Genomic DNA, 26,420 nt, shown 5'->3' with positions numbered 1-26,420 from the left:
TTGGGAAAGTCCTTGCAATGAGCCGTGCCGGCAGCGTTTCAATGGCAAACTGTCTTTTTAAACAGAGCAAGGTGTGCTTCTGTAATCACTTATGCTCTCATCTTTACGATTATTAAGTCCCATGTGAGTTGTACGTGGGGCTTGGGAAAAATAAGGACTCATTTGCAGCTTTTAACTAGCTAGTTTTCTCTGTTACCATTTCTGAAAGGCTGCAAATCTGTGTTTAGATGCCAGGAATAGTAATATAAAAGTCTTTCACATACAATTTCAACTCTTTAATGGGACGCTCGGAGCCTAGTTCCCTTAATCCCAGTGGATTTGAGTTTAAATTGCACTTCAGAGGTTACAGATCTTCTTAGTTGCCATGTAAAATTGCAGTCTGCCTTTCATCATCTCTCTGGTCGCCAATACACCGTGTCTTCTCCATCACTTTGCTTAGTTTTTCTCTGCAGGAGAGGTCGTTACGTGGGAATGGGCTTGGGGAGGGCCGTGCATGAGGTCAAACTTTGTGGGATGCACTGCCTGCATTTACAATAGAAGGGAAACAAATTTCTTCTAGCTTTGACCTTTGAAAGTGCATACTTATTATAACACAAAGCCTGCTTATCTGCTGCGATAGCTATCCACGGCAGGGTTATGCAGGCATTTCTATTCATAGCCCTCTTTTTAAAGGTATTCATGAAACCTGAATTTTTTAGGATAAAATCTTGCATGCTGAAAGGTGCAGGAAATAAAATTTTCCTGGAAGAGCGGTGGGAGCTGAACTTGACTTTGTTTGTTTGTTTATTTGGTTATTTTAGGGCTTTTTCTTGGTTAAGAGCACTGAGAAATGGCTCCCGCAAGAAGGCAAGTAGCAACCACAGAACCTTGCAGCCAATTTATATAAAACTCAGCAGTCGCAATAGCAGAAAGATGACATTTCTCGGAAATTGCCCTCAGTGAGAAGTGGCTTGGAATGTTCCCATGAAAATCAATCATGTTGCAGCTTCTCAATTGCATTTGGTGGAAGCCTGATACTCTTGGGAGGAAGCCTTCCCAGTAAGCTCATTGAGTGTGCACTGAAGGAAGTCCACGCTCCACACAACTGCCCACTGCGTTTGGCTGAACATTAAGAGAACATTAAGGAGACACTGCTAAGTGCTCAAGGGCCAGGAAATGGCCAATTTAAGGTGGTATGTATGTAGCCCTGGCCCTGTCACCCTTCTGTAAAGGGCGGAGGACAAGGCAGGCTTGATACAGTGGGATACCACTGCTCTGCTCATCTGTAACACTAATGTGTTTTCCCTTTGACACTGGATTTATGTGGTGTCTTGTACAGCAGTATATTGTTTGTCCAGAGTCCATGAAAGTCAATTACCCAAAGAATAAGTGTTATATTGCATCTGCACTGTGTTGAATCAGAATCCTTTAATAACCTCAACTAACCAGAAAACTGAGCAGCTGTGTATAATCTGTTTAAGTTTGAAGCTCTCAGCCCTTGTTGAGCACTGCATCCCCTCCATTGCACCCAAGGAAAGCTGTGCATTTACACCTGGGTAAATTCAGTTTGTAGTTAGCAGCTTTTTGTGCAAAATTGCATTGGAAGAGGGCTGGACTGGCTGAACATGGATTGTTTGCTCCATGGTTGCTGACTGTGAACATGTGGTGAAGAGATTGGTTGGCCGCTGCCACCATTGGGGACACATCCTCATTGGCATTCGGGTCAGATTTGGGAAAGGGATGGTCTTGTTGGCACTGATGCATATTATCTTTTCCTGGCAGTTGACAAGGGCTAGTAACCTAAGCATTTCTGGTTTTCTTAGCAGGTTCAGATGTCAGCCATAGACCCTTTTGTCCACTCTCTGAGACATGGCAGAGGATAATGAAACAGTTTTCTGGGTGTAATTGGAGAGAATCACCTGGTTACAATATCCTTTCTTTCAGCTCAGTAATCTTGAACAGAATCCCATAGAAAGCCCCTTTTCCCCACATTAACATAATAACATGGCTTAAATGCTCCCTATCACTCCTAGGATTCTCATACAAGGCTCCTATGCCAGGTGTTGGGCACTTCGAGTAACTTATCTGTTGTGTCCCAGTTGCTTCAAAACCAACACTCACAGCTCTGAAGTACGTACACATAGCCATAAACTGTTCTGTTCCCATAACCTGGGCACCAACCTGGTGGGACCTACTCTTTGAGGCGGAATGATTCACTTCCAGCTTTTACTGCCTGAGACCTCCGTTAAGAAAAGCTCTTGAGCACATCTGTAATCGCAAGTATTTGTTTCTTCTCAAGTGCAGTCTTAAGCATAGACTTTGCCAGAGCTAGTCATGTGCCTAAGTCCCATTAACTGCAGTGGTATTAGCACATCCTTGAAATTAAGCAAATGTTTGAATGATTTCCTAATTAGTAATGCCTTTCTGAATAGGCACCTTAAAGAGCTGTTGAAAGAACTTCCTCAAATAACATAGAAATGTTAATCACACTCTACGTGCTTGCTGTTACTTGAAGACACCCTTAACTCGGAAGCATTCCTTAATGATACTCACTTAAATCCCGTGGCTTCCAGTAACATCATGATCAGAGAATGAGAGGCTATTTAGAGACTATCTGTATAATTTTTAATGTATGACAACTTTCAGGTAAATAGCATACTCAGGTTATAAATAGCATGCATCAATTTAAAAAAAAAATTGCTTGATCAAGCAGTCTGGAAAAACAACAACAATAATAACCAGTAATAGTAATAATATTAAAAAAAAAAAACCATAATCCAGTCCCTTTGGGCATAACAGTTTCTTTGATTACCTTCTTACTGTTCTTTTGAAGCCAGTAGATTTACAGCAATACAAATCCAGTGCAAACAAGAGAAGATATTTGACTACAATGAAACCTTTTTTCAGGGAAGTAGATGAGTGATTTTAATGTGTGCATTAGGCCCTTCTAAACCAAAATATAGTAATGAGAACTGAAAAATCACTTATTCTTTTATATAACAGGTTCAAATTAAAAAGTTCCTTTGTAGGTTTGTGCACCATCGTCTTCTCTTTCTGCCTTCCAGCGTTTTCTGTTCTAGCAAAAAATACCATTTTGGTTCTCCACTCATTTTTCTTTCAAAAATGTTGTTTCTTTTGCTTATTCAGGAAGATTGATCCTTAATCATCTTTCTTCTGTTTAAGCTTTTGAAGTACCAGTCTACCTGTGCTGTTATGCTAATATAGATAAAGCTCTTGAGCAACTTCATGTTCAGATCTTACAATATCTTGCTTTCCCAAATAAATTAACTGACTTAAAAATGTGCCACAGAAACAGGGTTGTACTTGATGTTTAGATCCCCGTTTCCCTTTCATCTTGAGGACTGCTTAATTTAGCAATGAAGCATTGAAGAGCTCAGAGGTGGTGGCTTCATCCTGTGGACTGTGTAACTGAGGAGCTGTGCAAAGGAAGAAAAGGCAGTTGATGGTTTTACTCCAAGGTGAGGAGATGACGGTGTTACGGTTCCTTCTGGAACTGCTGCCTTTGTGCAGGTGTTTTAGACCCCTTCTTTCGGTGTCATGGTCCCATCCCATGTGTGGGTCTTGGACTTACTTCCCTGTGCCCCACTTTCCATTCACAACCGACATGTCACTTTGGGTCATTTCCTTTCCCTTTTTATCACTGTATATTCCTGATTCCTTTTCTCCCTGCCTTCCAGGTGGCACTGCTGGCATTGGGGACATAAGAGAAGGACTTTAGCAGCTGGTGGGTTTTAGCAAGGGCAGGGTGGCTGCTCGGGTGCCCTCCTTTTCTTGTGGATTCTGGGTCAACCATTTTTACCTGAAATTTTCAGAAGGGGCTTTAGGTGAGGCAGATGTTTGAGAGCACCAAAGGGATGATTTAAGTGCCTAAAAATATGGTGTTAATCGTCAGATAACTGCATTAATGATGAGGGCTGATGGTAGAACTGTAAAGGTGATAAAAAAAACATGCCATGGTAGGTGGGTCTGTTACTTTATGGCATGTAGCAAATAGAAGAGTAGTAAATTAAGATTATTATTGTTCCATTTTGTTGCTTTGGTCTCTTTTTGTTGCCCACAGCTTTCACAATGCCAAATATAATGGGGTGAGCCAGCTATGAGAATTTATTCCGCAAAGCTTTCAGCCTCAAGAACTGAGGGAAGAGCAGAGAGATTGAGTAACCCACCAATGCTGCGGTCCTATCAAAGCAATTTTTATAGTTGTCATTTTGGGCTATTAAACTGAACAATGAGGCTCTCCAATAAAATCATATGAAATAACAGCTCATTAAAAGCTCTCCTTAATATATAGCATGCTAATTAATGTCAGTGGGGTGCAAGCTTGAATGGCAGAATAGACTATAATGTTTAGAAAGTAGGTAAAATAAAAGAAGATATTTTATCATTAATGACCTTTTAGTAAACCTAATGAAATCCTTAATGGCCTGAATACATTACAGAGACGCTCCCAATTGCTTTGTTACCCTCACCACTCTTTTTACCTTTCTCAAAGACATTAAATTCAGTTTTATTTATAGAAAGCAACAACAACAAAAAACACATTAAAGTCCCAGGGAGGTAAAACGGGAAGGAGTCTAAGCAAAGAAGAGAGCAGATGAGACCTCTCATGCCTGATTTTCCCATATGTGGTCAAGACAAAGGCTGAATATAGAGTCATGATATAGCCAATCTATAGGTGCGTTGGCTGTGTTTATTAGGTTTAACTGGCTCTGTGTTTGCCACATAGCTCCATAAATCTGTAAGGGAGCAAATGGGCCTCCCTTGTTCACAGGGTGAACTTCCATATTCATTTCTAGAGCAACATTAGAGCTTTCTTTGTGTGTGTGCGTGTGGTTGCCAGCAATGCTGTGCTTGTGTTCTGCCAAAATTAGAGGACTTCAGTGCTTTTAGTCTATGACTTGTTGCCTGCTTTAAAAACAGCTCACAGAAATACTGTTTAACTCTCCCTTAACCTTCTCCCAAAGAGAGAGTACAAGAACGCAAGACCAAAAGGTACTAGTTTCCTCTCCCTTCCTGGGTGAAATTTATTGGGCTGCAGAGGGCTGTTAGTAGCAATAAATGTTGGGCTTGCACTGATTTTTTTTAAGAGAGCAAATGCCCCTGATCTCCTGGTTAGAAAATACAATCTTCCGTTCTGAGGTCCACCTCTAGGGAAGGCAGTTCACTAACCTTCTCTTTCTTGTTCGTTAGAAGATAACTTTTCCAAAATTAATCCTTTTGTGTAACCCTTAGTGCAATTAACTTTAATCTTGTACCCCCCCAAATGTCTGAAGCTTCCTGATAAGATGGAAACTAATGTCCATCCCAGCTGCAGTTCAAATTCAGCTGTGCAAAAGTAATTGTTCTGAAGAAGCACAGGCGGTCAGCAAGTTTTAGGAAAGAGAGCCCATGGTTTGCTGTGTAATCATGTTTCCATCAGCTTTACAGAGCTGTGAAATGGATTGTCCCCCTGATGTTCTCCACACTTTGGAGCAGATCCTATGCAAGGCAAGTTAATCCAATACTTGGCTCCAAGCACGCAAAATGAGAGGGGTTTCTGATTCCCTTCCCATTCTCACAAACCAAGGTGGAAGAGAGTAGAAGCCACCTTGAAATCACAATCGAGAGCATAGCAGCATCAGCCAGCTCTGCCTTGTTTTCCTAATTATCCAGTGAAGGTCATGCTGATTTAGGAGAAAGATTGCCCAGCTTATATGCAGTTGGCTGCATGTAAGGCAGCTTGGATGAATGACAAGAAACAGTGGAGATGATGACCAGGTAATCGAGGAGCTTAGAAAAATCAACAAAGTCTGGCAAACAGAAGATTTGACCAGATGTCTCATTAATATTATGTCCTCTTTGATATTAGAGACAACTTCTCTGTTTGCTTGGAACTGGGAAAAAAGAAAAAAAAAAAAAAAAAAGAAAAAAAAAAGTGCTGTGAAAGTAAAGTCTTCAGGCAAAGAAGAAATGCAAGATACCTACCAAGGAGATCTGATGTAGTCTTCATAAAATGTAACTCCTGTGCTAATCTCTCTCCTTTGAGGACTGTTTGATCTGATCAATCAGAATGAAATGCCATTCAAAATAACCTCACTCTTGACTCTGGAAAATTTAACATCTTTTGTATTTTGTGTTCAAGGATTAGCGTTCTGGGTCACAGCTGAAATTCTGCTTCTACTAAAAGAGGTCCATTAGTCCCTGAATATTCAGGGACGAACCCTAACGTTCAAAAAACGAGTTGAGAAGAGCAGCCTGTTTCTGTTATCCTTAAAGTCTTTTTATAAGGCCAGCATCTCTTAATAGAAATGCTGGAGAAGAAAATGAGCTATAGAAGATACAGAAGTGCTAAGAAAGGCACTTCTGTCCAGATTTATGTCATCTTTTCACAGAATCACAGAATAGTTATGGTTAGAAGGGACCTCTAGAGATGATCTAGTCCAACCCCCTGCTCCAGCAGGGACACCCAGAGCATGGGGCACAGGGTGTTTCTTGTGTTTCAAGCTGAAACTTCTTGTGTTTCAGCTTGCACCCAATGTCCCTTGTCCTGTCACTGGTCACCACTGAGAAGAGTTTGGCCCCTTCCTCCCTGCATTCTCCTCCCAGGTACTTACACATACTGATCAGATTTCCTCTTGGCCTTCTCTTCCCTAGGCCAAACAGGCCCAGCTCACTTAGTTTTTCCTCATAAGATAGATGCTGCTTTCCCTTAATCATCTTTGTTGCTCTGTACTGGACCCTCTTTAGAAGCTCTGCATCCCTCTTGTCCTGAGGAGCTTGGAACTGTCCCCAGTGCTCCAGGTTTGGCCTCACCAGAGCTGAGCAGAGAGGCAGGATCCCCTCCCTTGACCTGCCTGTGTTCTACCTTGTGTGCTATCTAGACTTCCTCCTGGAATATGGACAGCAGAACAGTGCAATGTAGTTTGTTTGTTTGGTTTGGTTTTCAAGGACCACAAGGGGGTAGTCACTTTAAAGCAATTGTTGGTTTACTTAGTGGAGATGAGAAGTATGAATACAACTTCTGAACTCATACCTCCGTTGCTTTACCTTTTAGGATCCTATTCCTTCAGTTCTTGAAAATACTGCTTTCCGCATGGGCTCAACAGCTTCTCGTAAGCTGTTCGGTTTTCTCTTTCTTTGTGTCAATGCAAAACTCCTAGTAAATTGGAAGGAAAACACAATAATGTGTATACAGCATTATTAAACTACCATTTTATTATTTAGGATACAGCTAAGAATTGGAAGTTGTCCAAGTTGCAGCAGTTAGTCAGACAAAAACTCACATCCTTACCTAGCTAGTATCCTTACTAAGGACGAACCCTGTGGTCTTCTCCGTGCTGATGTTAGGCAAAAAGTACTGCTTAGTAGAATATAAGTCAGTCTTTTTCCAGGATGCTGGTCTTCCTCTCTTGCTGCTTGTGAAATATGTCTTGCACCACTCCACCATGCAGAAATGTTCTCTCTCCTTTCCAAACGTCTGTAGGCAATAGAGCCGTTCTCCAGCGAAATACAGTTGTGGTTACTGGTTTAGGAGGAGTGCCAGGAAGAGACAAGCCTGCTGCTCCACTGCTACCTGCCTTCCAACAACCTTGGCTGGGCCAAATAATGAGTCACAGCCCGGGGCTATAAATTGCGTTGACATGGGAATACTGGGAATTCATTCTGCCTTGCCTGAGGCAAAGGTCTGTCCGTGCTGTCAGTTGAGCTTCTTAGGCTCTCAGCTGCCTCTGTCATGGTAATTGAGCACCAAGAAAGCTGCTTATGAAGGAGTTTTGAGGGACTCCCTCGCTGCCTGCTACTGGTTTAACTTGTGTAATCCCAGCAGCAGCAACAGAACCGCCGTGCCGGGGATGGTGCAGCCGTTTCTAGCTGCTTTATTGAGAGATTTAAAGACAGGGAGACTTCGTGAATCTTTGCAACAGCCTTGCTGGACCATGAGAAATTCCCTACAGCTACAGCAATTTGCTAATATGGGGAAACAGCCCCATCTCTCCTTCTAGGAGAAGCCTGGATAAAAGGACTTTCTATTTTCAAACAAATTCTGAGGCAAAGAAGATAGAGGAAGTCCTAGTGAAATAGTTGTGTCTGGGGAGAATCAAGACATGCAGGTTACCCTCCGTTTTTCATGTCATTGCCTTTTTGTTTTAGCAGCTTTGCTCCTCAAGGGATCTGTGCCTGTCTCGGTGACCAACTTATTTGCTGGGGTTTAATATGGTGCTAACAGGGCACTTGTGAACATGCTCCACAGCAGTTATCCACTGTGGGCACCAGTTGCTTGGGGAAATCTTGCCTGTGGTTAATCAAATCATAGTAAAAATAGCGGTAATTCCTCTAGTTTGGTAGACAGTTTTGAACATGCTAATGCCCAATGTATATCTGTGCTTGTTCACAGTTCTGTATGGAATCTTTAGGGTTATCTCAAACTAGATAAACAAAGAAATAGGATACTGTGCCAGGTGTTGCTCTCTCATTTAAGGCTGGGCCTAAAATGCCCTTAAAGACTGATGATGCCTGTTTTTTGGCGAGAGGTAAGGTGAGTCCCTCTTGGTGAGGTGAGTCCCTGATGAGATTGGCTGAAATGCACTCTGGTTGGGAGATTCATGGCCTTTCCACAAAGCTGAGGGAGGTCTTGTTTGAATCTGCAAGCTATGCCAGCTCTGATGGGAAAGCCACCAGAAACTCTGAACCTCTAAGATGTTATGGTTGTAACGTGCTGCYCTCACTGGGAGCCCTGTTGGCCACGTGCATTTACAGCAAAGTGTTGCAACGTTGGCTCTGAGCACCCAAGTGTTTGCTTTATGTGTAGTGGAGGTCTCTTTCTGCTCCTCAGATAAGCAGAGTGAAATAGAATAACTGCAAAATTAACAGCTTTGCATTAATTTTCTTGTTCCACGTAAGTGAGGTGGTCTTCCAGAAGTTAAAGGTGTGGGCTCTATTGATTTAGTTACCTKCAGAACATTCAGGTGGTGGAGCCAGTTCTGTTGCTGGGACTTCATACCGAAACGAGAAGGTAGTTAGTGCATGGGAAGATCACTTCCCCACTATCCTTTTCTCACTGAAGGGACACAGCATTTCAGCAGTGTACTGATACACTGRTATGTTTAGCACAGCATTTAACAACATGTCACCCTGTGAATTTACTGCTTATAAATATTTCTGCTTACAAACCTTGCTGATTATAAATATTGCCAGCATCTAGATGCATTGCAATCTGGTACAGCCCGTTCAGCCTCGGCTGCCCCTCAGAGAGCTATCATTTCGTTAAAGAAGGTAACAGATGAGGTGACAGAGCTCTTCTCTGAGGTGGCACTTGTTTTTTTCTGCTACTTGCCATTGCAAGCAGACATGTCCCTGGATTTAAATGTAGCGGAAGATATGTTGCCTTCTGTTCAACAGCGTTTCTTTTCACATTCAAGTCCCTGGAGTGAACTATGCTTCTGTGGATGGGGCTGTTGTTAGGTAGYATTGCAATCGTCTGCTGTTAAATAGAGTTTAACATCACTGCCGAGAATCTACTGCATTAAGGAACCAATGTCGTGCATCGGAGGAAGGGGCAACAAACAGTGACCTAAGAGGTGATAGGTCTCTGATTAAAAAGTTTGGAAACTCTGTTTTTGAATAGATTCAGATTTGCAGCCCAACAAGGTGAATCTCTTTGTAGACGTTTATGTGAAATGCTAAGAAAATCAAGCTTGGATGAGACTTGTAGAGGGATTTCTGAGGTCATCACTGTTGTTCCGAGCCAATACTGCGTAAGAGCAGATTGGACGATACTGGTTTTTGGTGCGTCTTTCTCCAAGTCCAGACCAAGTGAAGGGGAAGCAGGCAAGGCAGAGAAGTACAAAAAAGCTGGTTGAAGTATTTTGAGTAAATGAGGAAAACAGAAGCATAGTGCCTAAGTGTGGAGTTAGGGCTCGGATTCAGGTCTGGGCTTCACAGCAGTTTACTCATGACCTCTGTTACTTTCTTTCTTTTCTAACTTGAAAATATGAATGTTTTTTCTACATCACGTTGCTTGATGTGCTTGAATTACGCTGCTAAACCCGCAGACTTATCCCACAGCAGGTGACTTGAAGTTTCATAATTATTTTTCCTTGACTCTTCTCTAAAAGCAAACTTGCTGTTTCCTCATTTCTTCATTTCCAGCTACGGTCCCTGGCCAGTAACTCTCCTTGGAAACGTTATCACTTCTTTAGCATCTTTTGAGCACTGCAGCTGAGTACCTTATGCTGACGTACAAGTGTTTCTTGTGACTGTGATCTCAGGTCATTGATTTTCATCAGTGTTACAGTCAAAACAAAAATGATTGTGTTTGAGAGTGAGAAAGCCACTGCACCTCACTGGATCTGGAGCTAAGCAGCTGCTCATCGCTGTACAGGAGGAAGGAGTGATTGATCTCTCTACGGATGAATTTTGCAGGTCATGCAGACATCAGAGASCAACAGATAATGATTTAATGTCAGCGTGTAGTTTGTGCTCTTGTACTTGCATTACTTCTCTTTCCACTTACAGAGTACTCATTGTACTGCACTTGTAACTCAATAAACATATCTGTGATAGAAATGTTTAGCTTAGCTCCCTAATTACAGGAGCTCTGTTTCTTATTTTGGGAGGTTTTCTGAGGTTATGGTGACATGCTGAATGAATGCAAAGTGGTAGCTTGGTAAAGAGTTTGCAGAGAATAATTCTGGCTTGCCTGACGTCTGTTAACRTTGCGGTTTTGAGGGTTTTGAGGTACTTTTTCACATTGCATCTGGATTTGAACAGTGCTGCTGTGGGGTAGACTGTGGCTGGCACTGTCTCACTGGTCTTAATTGAGTGGTCGTGAATGGCTGGACCTGTAGAGTCAAGTTATGAGCAGCAGCAGGTCTCTATGCATCTATTGGAGTGACATCTATGGTGTGACTCAGCCTGCACGTAACAGATGGACATCATCTGGGAACGCAGAGRTGGTCGTGAGAAATGGCTGTGAAATAATATTTCTGCAGGGGGGTGGTCTGTCTTCTTCACTGGCTTTTTAGCTACCTGCTGTTATGGCAGGGAGTGAAAAGTCGCTGCCGTTGGCCTTGCAGAACAAGTGCTCTCCATCCAACTCCTTCCTCGCTGCTGTGGCTCGTTGTTATGTACCAGGCAATTAAAAACAGTAGGGTTTGAGCAACAACTCGCAGGTCAGATTGAGCCTGCAGGGCAATTATTAACGAGGCTGGAGAAGGGATGGGCCCAGACTGGCATTTAGAGTGAAAGATGAACTTGGAAGGTTGGCAGCTGGACAGAGTGGGGTTTCTATGGGAAGATGAGCTGATGCTAATGGCCTAACTCAACCAGCTCTGCAGCTTCAGGGAGATGTCCCTCCTGTTCCCCTCAGCTGGGAATTTTGCTTGGTATTTTGYCAGCCAGATTTTTTTTGAGTGTTAAATTCAAGCCGTTAAGTCCAGAAGTCTGCAATGCATTTTTAATTTTTTTAAAATTGCTTAAAAATAGAATCGTAATTGGATCAGCAGGAGGCAATTTTTTCAAATTTATTGCATCGTGAAAACTAATAGTAACTTGATGCAATAATCAAAGTACTTCGGTCTGTTTCAAGTTATGCTAGTTTTTGCTAGAAATGGACCATAAAAAATTATATTATTTCTAKGGCTTTAATGAGCTAAGTATGTAGATTTAAATTTGAGTGTTGGAGACTTTCAGAGGAGGAGAAGAGACAATATAAATGTTTATTCCAGTTCTTTCTTGGAGAGTAATTATTTCCTTTGATGCCCTTTTCTTCTCCTCATATGATCTGTGGATTCTCTATCTGCTAAGAGAACTATTGGTTTTTATTCCCAACACTTTTGAGCTGTCATGCAGCTTTATTAAACTGGCAATTTGTTTTAACATTTCAGTTATTCATTAACTTTTACATTGTCTCTAGATGTATTAATCATTGCTTTTTACAAAYGGGGTATGTAAATGATCTCTGTGCTTTCTGTGCTGTCCCTGTGATAATTTGCCTTTGCAAGTGGTTCCCCAGCACTTCATGCAGTTTTTTCCCCCTTCGCGGTAAGATACTGCTTTTCTCTGTTGTTTTCCTCTTACCAGAAATCACGCCAAAAATCAGATTTTTCATAACCCTTACATTTCTGCTCGTGTGCTTCTCTGATGTTAAAGTTTGCATAGGCAAATGGCAAAAGCCTCGGGAGAGGCTTCTCTTGGGGTGTGTGAGATTTGATTTACCTCAGAACAGAGTCTTATAGCTGATTTATATTATCTTGCTGGTCAATCCTGAAATAGAGATGGTGGTGGAGCAGTCATGCTAGCAGATTCACTTAGCAGACTGAGTAACACCAAGCAGTCTACATGTGTATATATATGCATAAAATATATCAAAACACACTTGACTGCTGTGTCTTTAGGCAACATCTTTCATGCAGATCATTTTTTCCCCAATAAATTACCCTTAATTTRAATCAATAAAAAAATCTGCCTTTCCATTACTGTGTGATGACTCTTTCCAGTTCCCCAGTGAATTCATAAATCTATTTCACTTTCAAGCCTCTAAATTATTTTAATAAGAAACAAGGAGAAGAGGTATAAACGAAGTTTGCTGCATGACTTTTCAGGACCAGGTGTTTGCACTCCAATTTKCCACGTTTTTATGCTAACCTGCTCATGGCTTAGGCTTAATGCCTAAGCTGAGCAACGTTCAAGCTCTTATTCTCATTACTCCTATTCAGTGTCTTAATGCGTGTTGGTAAAAGACAATAATACAGYATTAAGCCACGGTGCAGCTGCTAAGACTATTTAAATTATATCTTGTAACAAGCTCAGGGTTGTTACAAGGGTATCAGTGTAGGAGCCTTTTCCTTCTCTGAAATGCCCATGATGATCTTTTTCCAAGATAAATTTAGGTGGGATCTACTGATGGTATTTTAGTGCCTTTTAGGTATGGTTGAACAAATATTTCTTAAGGAAAGTGGGGAGCTGTTGGTGAGTTTTCTGTTTAGACCCACTGCTGTCCTTCAGCAGAGACACTGCATTTGAGAGCTCAGAAGAGCTTTGTGAAATCTTGAAATGGGGACAAATAAAACCAGCACAAMATGTTGTATCTACGTACTTAGCTTTGGAAGTTCAATAAGAAATGATGCTGCTTTGTTTGGGGCTGAACCAATACAGGCTTTGAGGTGGGAACCAGGAGTCACTTGAGGTTAGCAGAAAATTTAGGCCTACGCAATGTCCTGCGATGCTCTGGTGCTGAATGTCCTCTGTGTAGTGGTTGTGGCTGCTAAATCCAGCAAAAGGATGTGCTTGGGGGTTTGTCCTGCCCTATCTTCCCTTGGCCCTCCTGCAGCCCTCCTGCAGAGTAGGAGAAAGGTACAAATAGGTATTTTTAAGGTAGATGGAGAAGGTATCCACCATGTTTCTCCATTTCTTATTCTCTGGCCTTGCTTTGGGTTTGAAACCTAATGAAAGCCTTTAAAGAAAAATTGCCTGAGCCTTTCAAGATTAGTTGTGCTCTGTGATTCCCAGCGAGCAAAACTTAGGCTACATCGGCAGCAATTAACCCTGTTTAACTCCTTGCTGTGAGAAGATAAAACCGCTTGGCTTCCTCCGGTCGCTCGTCGCCRTGTCCCTGCCTCTGTGCCACCCGCTCTCACCCCGTGTCCAGATGCCAACGCAGCAGAGCCATTGGCAACGTGGTTTCTGCCAGCACGATGTGTCACTGAGGAACCCATCTGTCTCCTTCCACTTCTGCCCCCRGTTCAAAAATCGAGCATTGGAGACAGAAGGAGGCAACGGCCTTGAATTAGGAGAGTTTTCACAGATCTTCCCACTCTACTGGACCCAAGATGCTTCTCGGGGTGGAAGATTTGAGCACAGTGGGCTGAGGAGGCAAGGCAYGGTTTTGATAAAGATCCTTATTCATAGAGCTGGGGGGAAGCTAGCCAGGCTCATCTGGCAGCTTTGTGCATGATTTTCCAGCTCATTAGCAAAAGGGAAGGGAGAAACAGAGCTAGATTGTGCCAAAGGGGAATTCGAAGAATAAATCGGACTATTTTAAATTACTCTTCTTTTGTCTGGAATGCAAGAGTTTGCAGTACRGCGTTTGTCTTAGAGCAGTGATTTTCGAAATATTTTATATACTTGAAAAGTGCAGAGTGTTATCGCGTGGATTGCAAGTTAATTGCAGGACCATAAAAACAAAACTGAGAGCTAGCTACAGATCTGCACAGTTCACATTTTACTGATGTACCCACAATGTACTAGGAAAAACAAAATAATACGGGTACAAAAAGCCTTACAGGGTATGATATGCAGTGGTATCCGCAATGTGATGCTGGCTTTAGTGCTTCAGAGATTGTCCTTACGCAGRCAAAGTGGACGGGCCACTGTCGGGAGCCTTCTGCCCTTAGGCTTTCAGCAATGCATTTCTCAGGCTTGTCCCTTGAGAAATGCAGCACCACGTTTTGACCAGGCAGGTACATTTGGGGAAATTGGGATTTCAGGGTAGGAGAAAACAAAAGGCTTTTCAATCCCCTCTGCTCAGGATGCTCAGGGGTACCTTGTGCAGCAGCTATAACATGCTCTGAAACATGTAAGGAACCCTAGGTTTCATTATTCAGAGTAGATGAGCAAGAGATGACAGCATATAGAATGGCCAGAATGGTAGCTAGGATGGAAAAGATGATTTTTGCAGGCCTCATGCGATGGTTTTACTTTTGATTATTTGATGAGAATGAAGAATCAGAGGGAAGTGCAAAGTTTCTGCCTAGAGAAAGCTACAAATGAGGCATCACAGGAGGAGGTCCATCATGGTCAAATGCTAGTGGGCACTGGCTTTTTAGCACCCATATCCTACAAACAAGCCTGTCTGGCCAGATCTTCCTGGTGTGATGGCTGTAGGGTCAATGAGATTCCCTGCCAATGCTGCAGCTCWGTTAGGACTCAGCACTAGGTAGGAGCGTTTGTTGAATTGCCCTCCTTTCCCATCTTATTGGAGCCTTGACTTGGAAATTTGCCATTCCCAGTTCTCTCCCGGTTAGCAGCAGTTTTATTTATTATTTTCTTGTCTTATTTCTCAGGTGACCATAGTTTTTGAGCACGTTCCCCTTCTTCATCCAGCRCAGCGTAGGCTAAGAGGTTGAAGCCAACCGTCCTCTTGTCCTTTGGGCTTTGCACCTGAGTTCCTAGTGGTGCAGATTGCTCAGGTGGTACCAAATTCACTTTGATGTTATTTAAGCCTCTTGCTTAAAATGTTGCTTTAAGATGCTGGAATCATGTGTTGGTGGGGTTTATGGGATAATCAAACGTATTTTCCCCAAATTCCTTGAAACCTACTCTGCAGCAAAGTGATACCATGTTAATGGTCTTCATGGCAATTTGTTCTTCAGAGCGCCTATAAAAGAGCCTAAGCAGGAGCCTAAGGGCCAGGAGCAGAAGAAAACAAAACACTCCATGCAGGAGAGAGCTTAGGCACTTGTAAGGAACACCAGCGGGCAAGGACAGCCCTTTGCTTTGCAGAATGAAGTCACTGTATTGAGAAGTTACTGCCAAGGAAAAAATAGTGCCTCGGTCAGCTTTTGGGTCAAAGGTAGGAACTTTGAACRCATTTCCTTTGCTTATAAGGCTACTAAGAGCCTCTCTGCAAGGAATATTCAATTGTTAGGAGATGTTTTTCAGCCAGTGGATAGCTCGGAGACAGGTTTGTGTGGAAAGTCACTTAAGAACATTGCAACATTGATTTTTCTAGTGGAAAGTTTTAGCTTGCTTTATACGCCACATATTTGACAGCCCATAGTGTGTATGAAAAGACAGTTCGGGTGAATAACCCAGAAAGCTTCCTACAGCTAACCAGATTGGAGAAGACCTCGTCTGCCGCGGGGGTAGGACTGTGTTCATGCAGTGCCTGCAAAATGCGCGCCCGGCGTGTGTGCTGTGAAGCAGTTATGTCTGGAGGAAGGGACGGGGTGTTTTTTCTGAGCTGCTGGAGCATTTCTAGCTCCCTGTGGACTTCTGCCTCTCCCCAGGTTGTTGGAAAATGAGCCTTGGACTGTATTCAAAAGGAAAGCAGCAAGAGTGGCTTTATTCACTAGAGTCCTGAGCGGTACGTGCAGGCGGGTGAAGGCTCTTTGGGGCTGCATCCTGCTGGATGTTTCAGGCATGAGGTGGGATCTGCCTCGTGAAATGTTTTGATGAGCATGGAAAGCAAAAGTGAGGTGGAAAACCATGTATTAGGCATTCCCAATGCCAGTGCCACCAGCTGCTGCCCTTCCCACCTGCCTTGTCCCAGTCCACACCTGAAAGAGGGACCAGGGCTCCTTGATTTTAGGGCACGATAGCAGCAGGATGGGGCCAGCATCGTATTCGTATTSAGACTGAAGCTGCACGAACAGCTAAGTAATATTCATAACTTCAACCTCCTCTACCTCCGTGTAGCTGCTCAGGAAAATATGTTCCCTCTCACTATAAATACTAATGTGCAGGACAGCATCTTAACCACTAAATGCCAAGCAAATATTTTGCATATAAAAATTTATTTGGCTTCACCCCGTATTATCTTGCTGGCAAAGCTGACCATTTTTTCTGCTAGAATATTGCAGAAGCGACTTATTTTTGCTGGCTGAAGCAGTTCAGTTTGGATTTATTTGCTATCTCTTAGAACATTAAAACAGGRATTTTTTAAAACTGGTTTCCGAAAGAAGTCTTAACTTCTTATTTATGACAGGTGTGCATTTATGGGGGAGGTGAGCTGCCTTCCCCTCTATTTCCTAAGGCTGAATTTAACAAATTGACTTGCAGTTCTCAGAATCTCTGTAACTGGCCAGCCTGTATTTTAGGGAATTATGCTAGACAGGAAGTGTGCAGGTATTAATTTAAAGAAATAGAAAAATAGCTTTAGAAATTGCACAGTCTATTTCCATCCTTCACTTTCTGTTCTTTTCATCTTTCTGGTGAGGAAAATCTATATCTAGGACAGCTTGATGGCATAACTTGAGAGACAGCTATATAAACTGCAATCAGAGTCATTGCTCGTAATAGGCGATGCCAAAAAATGATGAAACCTTCCAATTTTAGGGGTTCTGCCAGCCTGTCGTGCTATGGCAAACTCAGCTTCAAAAGTAATAGCGCATGAGAGGTGCAGCAAAGGGCTTCTTGGATGACTRGCCAAGCACAATGGCTCTTTGGCATTCCAGTCTTGGGTGTTTGGTGGTTGAGATGCTGGCGCTTCCAACTCCAAGATTGGACATGGGAAGTTCCAGACAACAAGGGTAGGATCAAAAATGTGAAGCTGTGAAAAAGAACTTTGAATTACAGATGCCCGTATGATGGAGGCAACACAGCCCAAAGGTTTGGTCCCTGGCATGTGGCAGAACCGATTTTGGAGAAAGTTCTAATTGTCCTGTGTGAGTCTTTCTTTTAAGTTGTTTTGTTTTTTGCATATAGATTTTCACAAACTGAACCTTTTATTTGCCCACCCCTTGCTTTTCAGCTGAGCTTGTAGACCTGCACGTGTGTTCCTGGGACGGTGGAGGAAGTTTCAATGTGTGTTTGAGTGATATCCTGGGCTCGAAACCTTGCTGAGCTGCTTCGAGCCGGGGTAGAGCACAAAATACTGTACCCCATTGGGTCTGTCAGCCATCACTGAYGTATGCACACAAGTATAGCCAGGCTTGGCACTATTTGTGCTCATTAGGAATATGAAGACCTTTGCGGAATGCTTGACGTGCTGCGGATTAGGGTCTAAGCCATAATCTGCTGAAATGATGTTTCTTTGTCTTTTAATTCCGTGTGCTGCCTGCCGGGGAGCTGATTGCGCTGTACAGGCTGTTTGTGGATATGTACCTTATATTTACATATCATTGGAATTAGCTGACTTGACACCTGCTTGGGTTTTCTCCCCCTTGTGTGATAGCTGACTTCAGCAAGGTGATGGAGGGGAGGAGAAACATTTATTTTCATTTGGTTTGTGGAATGGATCGAGGGTTTTGCCAGTCATTGCTGTGTCTGAGCTGTGAAAAATGCAGAGCTGAAACTTCTGCTTTTGACACTCAGTTTTGAAGTTTTAAATTGATTGTGTAGCCCATACCCAAGGCCCTACTTGCTCATGATCTGCTCCCTGCTGCTATCAGCCTGGGAAGGTGTTACCAGTGCAAGCACCAGCGTGGAGTGTGACTACTTTAGTGGGACCAGGAACCTGAATCCCTTTAGCAGGGAAGAGCAGCTCCTTCTACAACTACACAAAATAGCAATATAAATTATGGTCTGTATTGTGCATACGGAAGCCTGCACTCCGGCTCATTCTTTGCTGTTTTTGTTGGGTTGAAGCTGACACAGATGCTGCTTTGCAGCCCTCAAGCAGCTTTTTTCTCTCCCTGGGCTGCATTCGCTTCTGGAAGTGTTTGGCAACTGCCTGGGCCAGGGAGCTTTCCCAYGGATTGCTAGGCTCTGAGAATGACCCCAGAGACCGTCTGGAAACAGAGAGCTGATTTCCATTTTTAAGGTGTGTTTTAGGCTGGGCTAAGGTGTTGGGTCATAAGGCTTGAATTCTGCTTTGCTTTGGTCCCAGCAATGGTGCCTAGAAGGTGTCACTGAGGAARAGGGAACAGAAGAGGGGGCAGCTCCTGCAGACCAGGGCAGGAAGGTCTGTGCAAGCAATAGGGCAGTTTTAGGAGCATCTCTGTAAGGCTGTTCTCCAGCTTGGAGGCATGCAGGGAAAACTGTGCCTTGATGGATGGCCGTTCCTCATGGTGGTTTGCCATCAAATCTGAAGCTGCTTTTTATATGGGGTGCCTTAGGAACAGGGCACGGCCACTTGGGTTCAAAAAGAAGCATCTTGGGAGCTCTTATCAACCRTGTGAAAGTAGAGCTGATGTGGTCTGAACTGAGGAGAAACCCTGCAAATCGTCTGGTCTTCCTGAGGTCAGCGATGGCTGAACTGGAGCAAGATGCTTGGTAAAACATCTCCTTAGCTTGGACACCCTTTAGACCCCCTGAATTCAAAGAAAAAAGGGGCCAGAAGACCCCACAAACCCTTTCACCATAGAAAAGTCATTGGCACAGTTRAATTCCTTGCACTTCGTTGCTGGGGAGTGGTGCCTCTGTGCAGCAGCAGCTCCGGAAACGAAGGAACCGCTCTGCTGGCTTCGAGTTCAAGGAGACTCCTGTGCTTCAGTTTATTAGTGTTTATTTTGGGGAGAGAAGGGAAAAAAAACTGAAGTTTGTTTATCAGCTTTAGTAGAGCATGGAGTGCCATATGTAAAGCGAGATTAAAAACTAAATAGCCTATTGTTTCCCTGGGAGTTTTYAATCACGAAGCTTTTCAGTTGGTTCCCCTGCTCCTCAGCCTGAGGAGCGAAGGCTCCCGGCTCTCCATGTCAGTCCCTGCTCCCCCCATGAAGTCGTGACCTGCATAATGATTTATTGCCTTGTAATATCACACTTTGGCTACAATAAGCTTTTTTTTCCATGTCCATTAGTCAAGTTTTGGGCCCACCCTGTTGTGAGATGAAATTGCAGGCAGTGGTGCTGATGAGCACCAAGGGGATGTTGGTATTTTGAAGGCAACTCTGAGCTATCCTGCTGTCCCAGCTGGCTGGAAAAACCTCCCTCCTCTTCTTTCCTGCCAGTCTGAACTGTAGGAGAAGGTTTCAGTAGAAGAGCTGAAACCTCTGACCACCACTAGATTCCTTCTTTCCACTGCCCCCTCTGCAGAGAGGCCACCTCGTTCCTTCTGCCCATGCACCCCAGTGTGTTGCATGTTGCAGTAAGACCCAAGGAATCAAAAAGTCCTGATTYCCCATCCCTTCTTAACAAGACAGGAGTGATTTCAAAACACAGCAATAATTCCAGAAAAATTGCATTTTCTTTCTGCTCAATGAACTCATTGGCTGGTTGTGAACTGCACGAGTGAGGTTGTCTGTGCAGAGCCAGGTCCTGGTGTCCTAGACACCTAGGGAGTCGTGCACACCTAGGGATCTTGGTGTATTCTTAGTCCTGGCTCCTCTCCTGACCACAGCACAAGTCTGGGGGCATTACTGATTTAAAATAAACCACAGAATTACTGCTGGCTGTCATTGCCAAAGTGTCCCCAGATGTTAAGGCTCGCGCGTTGTATTAGGGAGAGCGACGGGGCTCAACGGCCTGTTTTATAAAGACACAGGCATAAAACATCAATGGGCACTTTGGGGCCAATGTCACGGGTTTATAGGTTTCAGATGCCTTCTCCAAGCTGCTGCGCAGGCTGTCACCAAAATGGAAAATAGATAGAAAGGGGCATAATGTACCTCCAAAGTGGCATAATGTACCTCTGAAGTGACGTTTGATTTAAGACTGGTTCTTACCATTCACATCCGAACAGGCTGCGATTGCTGGGAGCAGGGGGAGCCTGAAAGCCCTCGTATGGGATCGTGAATTTGGCTGCAAAAATCAGAATTCTGCTCAGCACAATTGATGAGCTCCGTATGACAAAAGACAGGGGATAAAGTGAGTTTGTGCTGTGATCGGTTGCTGTGGAAAGCACCGTAGGAGCATATTTAGTTTTGCCTGGACTGGCAAGCTGTCAATCCRGAGAGTTTGGGGTTTTTGCCCTCAGTTTTAAGGTTATGAGCATGGGAAATTCATGCGCTTCGGTTGTTCGGTGGTGGGAAAGTTATCAGGAACGCACGAGATGACTGCGTGGATTTACCCGCTGTGATTTGAGCAGGTTATTCTTTCTTGTTAATTAATTGATTTATTTAAAGGATTAAAGATGCTCCAAAAAAAGCCACCTAGCGTTTCCAGAAGGATTTTACTGCCTAGCACTGGAGAGTGAGAAGGGCCTTTGCAATGAAAAGATTAGATCTAAATTGCAGTTTGGTCTGGTGTTAAGTTTAGGACCTTGTGGTGGGTTGATAATATTCCTTCTAAAGGAATTCCTTCCAAAGGAATACCTGAACATGAAGGATAACTCACTGAATCTCTTGGCCATGTGTTTCACTGCTTAATTACCACAGTCTTAGCAAGATATAACCTTTCCTTTATTCCTGTATTTCCTTATTTTTCAATTTTCAGACACACTGAAAATTTTTATTAAATACAGCCCAGAACAAGGACCACACTGTCTGCACATCTAAAGCTGGGATAAAATCCGTGGGTTTCCATTGGTGTTGTTATTAGCAAGGAATGGCATGGATGAGAGGCACGGTACAGAGCTGCAGAGATAAGCTGGGCTCTGGGCAGACCCTAAGTGTTAATTGGGCTTCCCATGCCCCGATCTGGGCTCTAATCTGTGCCTGCTGCTCAAGCTGCTCCATGAGCCTTCCTAATAATATCCAACTGCATCTCCATATCCTTTTGCACGTGGAAACACGCTTGCCCAAACCTGTAAGCTGGGTGAAAATTAAGGGGGATGAAGATTTTTCCCTTGCTTGCTTCTTGAAGAAACGCTTGCAAGGAGAAAGAGCCTCCTGGAAGTGCTTTGTGGTCTTGCCCTTCACGGTGGAAGTTTTTCCTAAAAAGTCTGCTCTTGTAATGGGAGTTTCGCAGGCACAAGTGACGATCGTGAGTGAAGTGTTCGCGTTTCCCTGGAGCACTCTGTGAAATCGGGCGCTGCGAAGGAGAGAAGAGCTGCCTTTAATGCTCTCAGTATTACATCTTCATCTCGGCACTTGTTAATGCAGTGCCTATGTGCTCGTTGCAAGGAGCTAATGCTTCCAGCTTTGAAAAAGAAGGGAAAACAAAGGGGAAGGTGGAATAAAGTGGTGTGGGTAATGGGAAGTGAGAGGGCACTGGAGGAAACGGGAACGTTCTCCAGGATGTCTGCCAAGCTAATGGCAAGGAGTGAACTTGCTCACCGGCACGTTTCTCGTGCTCATCTGTTCTCATTTTATTCTTCATAATGTGACACAGCAGATACATGTCGCAGAACACTCGGAAATGAAATCTGTTGTGTCCTTTTGGTGGCTTCCAGTAGGCTGGCACTACGTGCAGCTGACCTGCTTTACCTTTTGTTCATGGAAAATTTGGACGGATGTAGCCGAATTTTGCACAATTCAGATGGGAGCTAAACTGACCGGAGACTCACGCTGTCATCTCCTTCTGCCTCAGGAATGAATCATTCCTCTCCAGGTGGAGAAGTTTCATCCCCTCTGGTGTGGTGGAAGAGCAGCTATTATTTATCTTTCCAAATTCCCRTGCTATCCAACTTGTTGAATTTCTGGTTATTTCATATCTGCTGCTGCTGGTGCTTCAGTTCAATTCCCTCATSCTTAGCTCAGGGATTTTCCCCAAGGAAGCTCTGGATTTTGGCTGGGTGTTTTCCTTGCGTCTGGTCTTTGCTATGGGGACAACCGTAGCAGTGGCCACGGAAATTTTTTCCCCTCAACCATCCAGTTGCAGTGGAGCCAATTTGCAAATGCTAAACTGCACATGCAGACTTCAGACAGGCATCCCAGTCTGCAGAGGTGAGGCCCAGCTTGGTCTATCCAGCATCTGCTGGGCAGGGCATGGTAGGTAAAAATATAAATTCTCTTTATTTATATATATATATATATATGTGTGTGTGTGTGTGTGTATATATATATAAAAATTCTGTCATCTTTGTACTTGCATTTATTCCAAATCAGAATCAAATCAAATATTTTCAAGCAACCTGGAATCCGTAGAATATAGTTTTTAATATTTTCTTGTTTGCTTTTTTGTCTAGCTCTTTCAAATGTTTACTTTCATTGCGTTTTTTTTCCAGACTATCGGAGTATTATGCGACATGACTTCTCATAAAAATAGCATATGTTAAAATAATTTAGAACAGCTGCTCTCTAGTAATTGAGTCATCTAATTTGCTAGATCAGAATCTCTTGTTTGTTTCGTGGTCCCTGGGAACAGGAGCTGAGGATAAACACTCAGCATATCAACTGTATCAACTGGAGRAGTAGGTGCCTTTCCTGACAGCCTCCTTGTTCCCAGGAGGTGGCTTCTCTTCTCTCCAGACGTGTTTCAGGCCACTTATAAAGGACCTCAGGGTTGGAAGTGTCCATAGTTTCTTCTTGAAAAAAAATCCACCCTGTGATTCCCTGAAATTTCTCTTGCTTCAAAAGTTTTAGCATAAATCAAGGAGGAAAAAAAAAAGGCCACATATTAGCATCTCCATTTCATCTGGATATAATTTGGTAATTATGGGTGGATTCACGGATGGTTTTGGTGCCGTCCTTGCTAAAATACAGTGGTGCAGCTCCTGCTGTGCCATTGAGGGGGTCCAGTGAGGGCAACCAAGCTGATAAAGGGACTGGAACATCTCTCGTATGAGGAGAGACTGAGTGAGTTGGGCCTGTTTAGCTTGGAGAAGAGAAGGCTGAGAGGGAATGTGATTAACACATATAAGTTCATGAAGGGGGAACGTAGGGAGGAAGGGGCCAAGCTCTTCTCAGTGGTGGCCWGTGACAGGACAGGGGGCAATGGATACAAGTTGAAACCCAGGAAGTTCTGTCTCCATGTGAGGAGGAACTTCTTACTGTGAGGGTGCCAGAGCCCTGGMACAGGCTGCCCAGGGAGGCWGTGGAGTCTCCTTCTCTGGAGATCTCCCAAACCCACCTGGATGCCACCCTGTGTCCCGTGCTCTGGGTGTCCCTGCTGGAGCAGGGGGTTGGACTAGGTGGTTTCTACAGGTCCCTTCTAACCTCAACCATTCTGGGATTCTGCTGTGCCAAAACCCCCAGATCCAGGGTGGAAATAAATACATGGTGTTGTCGTCCGCGCTTCTGCAGTTTGCGTCTGCTGCTCCAAGGCTAGCATGGCATTTTGGAGGMTGTCTCACAGCTTAGGTGTGCTGTGAATGTCTCTTTGGCTTATACCCCTCAAAACCTTTGAGGCCGTAACACAGTTTTTTTGAAAATTTGAGTAGTCTTTTTTGAAAAATGCCCCGAACATCTATCACACATCTCAGACCTACTCTTCCTCACATTTTTTTTTCCTCTTTTGCTACTTCTTGTGAGTTTTGAATCTAGGTTGTTTTAATGTCCCTTGTGCTCCTTTTCTGTGCTCTTGTGAGTGCCTCAATGTCACCATGTTGTCCTCTGGCACATGTGGGCCTCACCTAACCCAAGRAAAAGCAGCAAATGTAAATGTAAACATCCCTCCTGCCTATTTTAAACAACTTGTTTTAATGACCACGATGCTCTGACTCCTTTTCAGGTCTCTGGAAAGTAATAAAAATAAAAAAATTTAAATTAAAAAAAAAGAAGAGGCCTCAATTCCTGGAAAAAAAAAAGAGGGGTGGTTCAATTAAATCACCAATAAGTTGGTTAAATCTAACTCCTTTAAGAGTTCTGTGTTCCTTGTATTTTGCTGCTGTGTCAGGCTGGGTGTTCTTCACTGCTTGTTCAGTCTTGGCCATCAGCACTGCACAAATAACCGTGTTCAAACACCCTCCCTTTCCCTGTGCATTTGGTGTYGGTGGGAAGAGCCTCTCGCTCTCACCTAAGCTGTTATTAAACCTGCTCTTCCTAAACCCGGCACGTTCACTTCTACAATGCAACGTTTTCCTCTTCTCATGAAACAGGGGACTTAATTTTTTTCAAAGCCTCTCTCAGCAAAGCTGCGAACCAGGTTCTTGGGGAAACCTTCATAAAAACTGGAGGCCTTTGCTCTATTAACATACATTGATTTATTCATGGTGTTTCATTACAAATAAGCGAGGATCCCATCATATCAGGAAGGGGTAGGAGAGCAGCAGAGCACGCTATATTATATTGACAGCTCAGTTGAAATTGAGCTGCCTTTGGATTGAATTTGGAACGGAGGGGAGGAACTGGCTGGTAAATAAGTCATGAGTTTTGCTTCCAAGTGGCTGTTTATGGCCGGGGTTGCTGCCTGCAAGCATAACACAACYGGAGCCGAATTCCACAAGTGGGTTTCCAGCCCAGCTCCACACTGCGTGTGTATTCCAGGGTTTGGAATGATGCTCCAGGCTTACTTTCTCAGGCTCAAGAGTTACCCACAGAATCCTTAAGGTTGGAAGGGACCTCTAGAGATCATCTACTCCAACCCCCCTGCACATTATCCTGCCAAGCCAGGAGGAACCAGAAGGGAGGAAATTACAGCAGGAATTCTCTTGGAAACTCAGGCAAGAATAGGCGGCCTTGTGTCCGCAGCCTTGATGGTATTTACTGCATCTAATCCTGTGATTTTATTTTGACAGTTCATTTTCGCGTACTCTCATGCGGGCACAAAAAGAATCCCAAAGTCAGGAAGACGCTCCCGTTGTTTTCAGTGGGTTTTGGGAAAGACCGTTTGTTGGAAGAAAAAAATACKTGCTGGAAAATATGTCCTAGGCTTGCGCCAAAAGCGCTCCGGGGCTCTGGGGAATTATGTGGGAAGTTCTTGTGAAGTTTCTGCAGCTCGTGSAGTGCGTTTGAGTTGGGCTGCGGAAGGTCTGGCACCTGCAACAAACAGCAACTCCTTGCACTTTTTGTTGGCAAGCAGCACGTGCTGAAGTTTGAGCAGAGAAAATACATTAGTTTCTCATCACGTAAAGGCTCGGAAAAATTGTCATGTTTGCTTGCCAGCATCCAAATGCAGAGCTGTACCCTGGAGATACTGAAGTAATATGTCCTTTAATTCTCGAGCTCTAGCCCACAGCAATGGTGCAGCAGGGGAGCAAGGAAAGGGCAGGTGCAGAGGGCCCCTTATCACCTTACTGTCCTTGTTCTTCATTTGCAGATTACATACAAGGCCGTTGGGTCTCTGGATCCCAGTGCTGACCTGTCCAGCCAAAGAGGGAAAGTCTTCAAGCTAAGGAATGAAACACATCACCTCTTTGTAGGATTATATCCAGGGACTACGTATTCATTCACCATCAAAGCGAGCACAGTCAAGGGCTTTGGGCCACCCATCACAACACGGATTGCAACTAAGATTTCAGGTACTGCTTTGGAGAAGAGGGAACCTGCTAGGACGTGGTGCTTTAGATCCACAGCTAACAGAGAGATAAAACAATACAAAAGTGTTTAACTTAGTGACTGTTACACATTCTTTATGGGCTTGATTTTTAAAGGAGCCACAATCCAGTGTCTGTTCGTTTGGATTACAAATGCAGTGGTAGAGTTCACCTGAGGATCATTTTAATGAGAACCATCCTTAGTTCTAGAGATGAATTATCCCTATAATAAGTTATTGATATCATATACTTAGTCTGGTAGGCACCTTCAGCAATGTGGCTTTTATCTCTAGCATGTCACCAACAGGGGAGTAATGAAGTAATTGAATTCGTATAAAAAGAGATTTAAAAAAAAATCAGAAAAGAGGAAGAAGTTCTGTGGATTTTCTTCTGAATAAGGGCAGAGGAAGGGTGAACACACAAATATTTGAAAGACACCAAAGGAAGAAAGGTACTATGTTCCGTGAGGGGAAGATAGGAGTTTGTGCTAGCTTGAGCCAAAAAAAAGGGTGGAGGGGAAATGGTGGAAAAAATAAGGGACAGGTATATGTAG

The 26,420-nt window shown here is 43.6% G+C and overlaps 1 protein-coding gene across 1 annotated transcript in view; it reads left to right on the top strand.

The window, feature by feature from the left end:
- PTPRT (protein tyrosine phosphatase, receptor type T) overlaps positions 1-26,420 on the top strand; it is a 288,987-nt gene that overhangs the window by 157,709 nt on the left and 104,858 nt on the right. The window contains exon 10 of the mRNA XM_026042039.1: positions 25,651-25,852. Coding sequence (XP_025897824.1) covers positions 25,651-25,852 — 202 coding nt within the window. The remainder of the gene's footprint in view (positions 1-25,650; positions 25,853-26,420) is intronic.

This window comes from Nothoprocta perdicaria, unplaced genomic scaffold, assembly GCF_003342845.1.
Source record: "Nothoprocta perdicaria isolate Ctin4 unplaced genomic scaffold, notPer1 scaffold_3, whole genome shotgun sequence".
NCBI lineage: Eukaryota > Metazoa > Chordata > Aves > Tinamiformes > Tinamidae > Nothoprocta > Nothoprocta perdicaria.
The sequence above is the reverse complement of the archived record's forward strand: the minus strand, read 5'-3'. Positions and strand labels throughout refer to the sequence as shown.